This window comes from Glycine max, chromosome 13 (assembly GCF_000004515.6).
Source record: "Glycine max cultivar Williams 82 chromosome 13, Glycine_max_v4.0, whole genome shotgun sequence".
NCBI lineage: Eukaryota > Viridiplantae > Streptophyta > Magnoliopsida > Fabales > Fabaceae > Glycine > Glycine max.
Window position 1 is genome coordinate 36489821 of NC_038249.2, and position 6547 is coordinate 36496367.

At 32.5% G+C, this 6547-nt stretch overlaps 1 protein-coding gene across 2 annotated transcripts; it reads left to right on the forward strand.

Annotated features, from left to right (window-relative positions):
• The first annotated feature begins 2189 nt into the window (after positions 1-2189).
• On the forward strand, positions 2190-5970 carry LOC100798372 (protein transport protein Sec61 subunit alpha-like). Of its 2 annotated transcripts, none has more exons than XM_006593382.4 (7): positions 2190-2504; positions 3203-3570; positions 3781-4008; positions 4144-4498; positions 4579-4706; positions 4840-4975; positions 5500-5970. In XM_006593382.4, the coding sequence occupies exons 2-7, from the start codon at positions 3227-3229 to the stop codon at positions 5737-5739; spliced, it is 1431 nt and encodes a 476-aa protein (XP_006593445.1). In that variant the 5' UTR covers positions 2190-2504; positions 3203-3226; the 3' UTR covers positions 5740-5970.
• The last annotated feature ends 577 nt before the right edge of the window (positions 5971-6547 follow it).

Sequence of the window (6547 nt, forward strand, 5' to 3'; positions counted from 1 at the left end):
ATCCATTTGCTGGTAATCTTTTTCTAGCACAAAATCACAATTCTGTTAGGAAATTCACACTATAAATATGCACGTGTAATAAAACTGCAGATCATGAATGAAAAATACAAAATTCCTTCCCTCTAGCTTTCTTCTTCTTCAGGAGGTGTTGGCTCTTGAAGCCAGCTATAAGCATTGCACCTATCGTTCTAACTATTTACTTAGTTTTGGCTTAAGTTGTCATTAGAACCTCTTAAAAAACAACTTATTGTACTTAAAGTAGTTGGTAGCTTAACCTCTAATAGTAGATTAGGTTAAGGTGCATAGTTTTTATGTCTTATTAATATAATTTATATAAAAAAATTATATGTTTTTAGTTTTTCAAGTGTCTATATTTTTTAGTTCCTCCAATTAAAATTATTTTTTTAGGATAATTTTTTTTACCACAAATCATGTATCTAAAGTATCAAAAATCAATTACGTAGTAGGGACTAAAAAAACAATTAATAAATTTAAGAAATTAAAAATAAAATTTTAATTTAGAGAACTACAAAGTTTAAATTTAAAATACTTTAAACACACACACACACACATATATATATATATATATATATATATATATATATATATATATATATATATATATATATATATATATATATATATATCTATCTATCTGTGTGTGTGTTTGTTATTTAAATCATAAAAATAATTTTCATATCACACTTTCTCTCCAAAATCATGACACTTATGTAATTAAGAAATATCCATTTTCTAGTTGTTTTCAGTTACATGACTTGAATCTCACAAATCTTAATCAATCTTAACTACTAACTTATACTAATTCATAATTTAAGATAACTTAATTTTTTATTTTATCCAAATTTTCCAAGTGAGATCTAATCCATCCATTTGATTATACATATGCAAATTATTTGTCAAACTCTCACGATGATAGATGACAAAAAACACCATAGTTCCTTTGCCCTAAATAAAGTATCGTATTTGTAGATAAAATTTATTGCAAAATAAGTTTTGTATTTAACTTTTTAATGTAATATTAGTTTTTTCTCATTAATATTTCTGATAAGTGACACTTTAGTTATTCAATGTAATATGATGTTGTAAAATCAATACTTTAATTTATTTCTTAGTTTTTCTAATACAGGACAACACTTATTTTAAAACATAATAAGTACTTATTTATTATGAGGGTAAAACCATCTAATGGAGGTGTGTGAAAATAAACCATAAAATCCATGTCATCAAATCAAATCATGTATAAAAGAATTTGTAGCATTACATTAGGCAAGTTTTGAGTGCGTTTGGTTGAGATCCGTGATTTAATATGTACAAGTAACTTGCCATTTATTTTTTAAAAAATGACATTGACAATTATATATAAAGAAAATATTTTATGTATTAAAAGAGATAATAAAAAAATATATTTATTTAAAATTCCTTTTCACTCATAATCTTTAAGAAAATGGTGATACAAACATTTATCAAGTTTTTCAAATGTAAAACTATCAAACATCTATACAAAGTCTCTCCTAAGAAAAAACTTTGGAGCATATGATACACAAGATTGAACCTTTTTTGTCTTAAAAATGATTGCTTGCATGAGAAAGAAAAATAAATATGTTTTTCATGATTTTTTCTATTGGATTTTCTGAAAAGATGTTTAATGAAGTAGTATATAATGATTTTTTACTTGATTAAGTTTCTGATTTTTTTCTAGTAAAATTTTAACCAACTATATTATTTGAATAATGGAAAAAAAGATGGTATGATTAATTACCGGAGATTATTCATACTGCAGTGATTATCTATATTCTCTCTCTCTATATATATTATTAAACGCATAAAAAAATATATTATGTGTAATTATATTTTTCATTAATTTTATTAAGTTATGTGCATCCCATCATCTATAAACAAGGTAAGCCTATTTTGTTGACAAAAAAACACAAGAACTCCTAACATTCATGATATTCTTCTTGTTTTTTCTTTTTATTCTCTCCTTTTAACTTCTAAGTGTATTTTTCATAACATTCAAGATTTATTTAATTATAAAGAATAAAAAAAAAATAAACAGATTATATTTACGAGATTTAAGGTTCTGTTTGGTTGCATAAAAAATAATAAAGAGATAAGTGAAAAGTTTTAACATTTGTTTCCATTTCATGTCGCACAAAACGAGATAGACGACTTTTCCTCTTTGGTTCCAAAAAAAAAAAAAATCATAGGCCCCGTCCTCTATATAAACACGCGTCCCCACACACCAACGCACCCGGCACTTCCCAATCGCAAATTTTCTTCCCCAAATCGTAGATCTACGGTAAAATTCTCCTTCCATCGCTGCTTCCTTTTCCTTTTCGCGGATTCCCAAATCTACATATTCCTCTTCCTGCACCCCCGTTTGTGTTCCCCGATTCGCTTCTCGCCTTTTGCACGTGCGAATTAGGGTTTCAATTCGCGTTTGCCATTTCATGAGGCCAGATCTAGTTGTATTGCATGCATTGGTATTGCGTAGCTCGCTGGTTTTGTTTACTGTTATTTAGGTTAAATGCAGGCGATGTGTAATTTTCTGTAGCCATGTAATCGATGATTGATGTACCTTTTTTTTTTATAAAAAAAATCGAAATTAAGTTTTGTTTACATGGTATCGTTTTTAGGATCAAAAGATTGAACCAGTGAAAATTGGGCATTTGGTTGTTCTTGTATTCTCAGTAAACTGGAAATTTTAGTGAGCACAAATTGAAGAAGGTTTGCTAATGTAGATGGGAACCGTCTTTTAATGTAGTGTGTTTGGGTGAGTTTTTAAAAAATGATTTTGACTTTGCAAAATTGATTTTCAAGCAATGTGATTTATGTTTCATGTTTCGATGTTTTTATTTTAAAAGCAGGATACGATTTGTTATCCAATGAAGTTATCTATAATTGCTTCAATGCAATCAATTATGGACTCGTGGATCATTTTTTTTAACATAAAACTAAACATATGAATATTTACTTAAAATCATCTTAGCTAGTATTTCAACTAAACATGCCATTAGGAACTTTACAGTGCACAGCGTTTTTTATTTCTTATTTTTGTTTGATTTGGGCTTCGTTATTTTTGATGAATTGTCACTTGGATGCTGAGATATTCTCTAGATGTACGATATTTTGGCTCCTTGCTGGTAATCCTATTAGATATACGTGTTGAATTTTGGTACAGGTTTAACTGGAGTAGTGTGGTAAGATGGGAGGTGGATTTAGAGTGCTTCATTTAGTTAGGCCGTTTCTATCGTTTCTTCCTGAAGTTCAAACTGCTGACAGGAAAGTGCCATTTAGAGAGAAGGTCATATACACTGTGATCTCTCTTTTCATTTTCCTGGTTTGTAGTCAGCTCCCTCTATATGGGATACACTCAACAACAGGTGCTGATCCATTCTATTGGATGCGAGTTATTCTCGCTTCAAATCGTGGAACTGTCATGGAGCTTGGAATCACTCCCATTGTGACTTCTGGGCTAGTAATGCAACTTCTGGCTGGGTCAAAGATCATTGAAGTGGACAACAATGTACGAGAGGATCGAGCCCTGTTGTAAGTGTCTTTCTTTGTACCTATATTCCTTTCTGAACATATTTTTTTTCTCCGTCTAATTTTATTTGCATTTGTGGCCATCAATTTAACTGTGCAAAATGGAATTTATTTAGTATCTGTTGCGTTTTAATATTTCTCTTTGATGGCACTGCTCTACAGTGCATATCTGTTATATACTGTATATTGAGATAACTTCCATTACTTTCCCAGAAACGGGGCACAGAAGCTACTTGGTATTTTGATAGCTGTTGGTGAGGCAGTTGCCTATGTTCTTTCGGGGATGTATGGCAGTGTGGGGCAACTTGGAGTAGGGAATGCCATCCTCATCATCATCCAGCTATGTTTTGCGGGTATAATTGTGATATGTCTAGATGAGCTTCTTCAAAAAGGATATGGTCTGGGGTCTGGAATATCCCTATTCATTGCAACCAATATCTGGTAAATTTCTACTTTTCCCTGATGAGATATTTCCAGCTTTTAATTATAATGTTCTTGTTGTCTTCTAGCAACTGCTAACCAGGATATTTAACCATTTATCTAATACTTAAATGGAATTCCCTTTTCGTTTTTCAGTGAAAACATTATATGGAAGGCATTTAGTCCAACCACCATTAACAGTGGGCGTGGAGCTGAATTTGAAGGTGCTGTTATTGCTCTGTTCCATTTGTTGATAACTAGAACAGACAAGGTCCGTGCTCTTCGTGAGGCATTTTACCGGCAGAATCTTCCCAATGTGACAAATTTGCTTGCTACTGTCTTGATCTTCCTAATTGTGATATACTTCCAAGGTTTCCGTGTGGTCTTGCCTGTAAGATCAAAGAATGCTCGTGGACAGCAGGGTTCATATCCAATCAAATTGTTTTATACCTCCAACATGCCCATCATTCTTCAGTCTGCCCTTGTTTCCAATCTCTACTTCATCTCCCAGGTAATTAAGCTGTATGATAGGTTGGACTTAATGTTTTTGGATTTATTGTTTTAACAGTCTAATTTATTCTACTTGTTCAGCTGCTCCACCGTAAGTACAGCGGAAACTTCTTCGTAGATCTATTGGGAAAATGGAAGGAATCTGAATATGGAGGTGGTCAGTCTGTTCCTGTTGGTGGCATTGCATACTATATCACTGCACCATCCAGGTAAAAGCATTGTTGACAAATTCAAGTTCAGTGCTTTGTATGGTATATATATATACTGTCAGCCAGTTATGTACTGCATTCATTTCTCATTTGATAACCCTAATTTGTGCCTTTGCTTTATATATTTTTGCAGCTTAGCTGATATGGCAGCCAATCCTTTCCATGCTCTGTTCTATCTTGTGTTTATGCTTTCAGCCTGTGCCTTGTTCTCTAAAACATGGATTGAAGTCTCTGGTTCATCTGCTAAAGATGTTGCCAAGCAGCTTAAGGTACTGACTAGCATTGATTTTGTATACTCTTTTCCCCATTGACATGATATATTTCTTAAGTAAAGCAGCAAAATAATTGTTAGGCTTTGGGTTTTAGAGCAAGCAATAGTGTGTCTAAACAACTAAATATTATTTGGAGCTTCAACCCAAGTCTTGTAAGCTTTAAACCAGCATAAATTAGAATTTTAAATGAAAGGTTATGTTTGCGGCCAATGGATGGGAGATTCATGACTAGTTGCAGTTTGTCATTCTTGCTGGATCTTGTATCATGGAACTTTTAGGAGTGTTCATAAATCCCGAACTGGTAAAAATAGTGATTGTGAAATGCTCTGCTCTATTGGAATTATTCCCAAATTAAGAAGCATTAAATCAATCTTGTGAAAGGTGTTTCTGAATCCGAGTTTGCTGGCAGGAACAATGTTTTATCAAATAGAAATTCATCTGTATTAAAGATACCAGACAAATGAACTTTATCTATTATGTCGGTAAATTTTGGTGGTCACAATACATTTTTGAACTTGCAGGAACAACAAATGGTAATGCCTGGACACCGTGAGTCAAACTTGCAGAAAGAGCTGAACCGATACATTCCCACGGCCGCAGCATTTGGAGGCATCTGTATCGGTGCTCTGACAGTGTTGGCAGACTTCATGGGGGCCATCGGTTCAGGAACCGGAATATTGCTTGCAGTAACAATCATCTATCAGTACTTTGAGACATTTGAGAAGGAGAGAGCTAGTGAGCTTGGCTTCTTCGGTTTCTAAGTTCTGCCAAGCAAATAATGTTGGTTGGTGACTCCAACGAGCTCTCCCACACCCCTTGTTTGAGGGATCGTTATACTTGTAGGTCGTTTAACATCGTAAGGGAGGACATAACTAGTTTGTTGTCAAGATTTACTTTTCTTTTTTTCCCTTTCAACTGAGGAAGTATCAAGTAGTACATCGTTGTTAACATTTTTGGGTTTCCTCTGAAATATACTTGTGTTTATCATTGAATTGAATCTATACGTAAGTCTGACACCAAGGTTTAAAAAACTCGATCTTAAAGTTACCAGCTTAGTGATGGAAATTGAAAATCGCTAAGTGTGATATACATTTCCTTGACTAGACTGACATAATGTAAAATTTGATTTTAAAATTTAATATTATTTATAAGAATTAAAATTAAACGCAATTATAAGTACTAAAACATATTTAAATTTTTTAAAAGTAAGGCTATCATTTTGTTAAAGTTAAGCAAGACTTGAGATTGCTTCTGAAAACGTCATTTTACTAGACCTTGCATAGTTGGTTATGACTTATGAGATCGTTTAGTTGATGATAATAGATGTATGGATAATAGTTAAGAGATCGTATTCGTCTAACTTTTGAAGTGCATTAAAATATAAAGTTTGTCTAGCTTTTTGCGTGATTATTTAAGTGTTCCACCTAGCAAGTACGGATTGTCCAATTATAAGTTGGTTTAGTAATTTTTCTCCACAATCCTCATTATGCCTCAACGATTGGCATTGGCTTGATCTAAAAAGTACGATAGCAACATTATTATTGTAATCTAAAAAGTTCACGATAAATC

Excerpts from the sequence above, each read along its gene's own strand:
- LOC100798372 (XM_006593382.4), top strand. The coding sequence starts at position 3,227 with ATGGGAGGTGGATTTAGAGTGCTTCATTTAGTTAGGCCGTTTCTATCG. Across the intron at positions 3,571-3,780 it reads CGAGAGGATCGAGCCCTGTT|AAACGGGGCACAGAAGCTAC; the intron begins GTAAGTGTCTTT and ends TTACTTTCCCAG. Across the intron at positions 4,707-4,839 it reads TATATCACTGCACCATCCAG|CTTAGCTGATATGGCAGCCA; the intron begins GTAAAAGCATTG and ends ATATTTTTGCAG.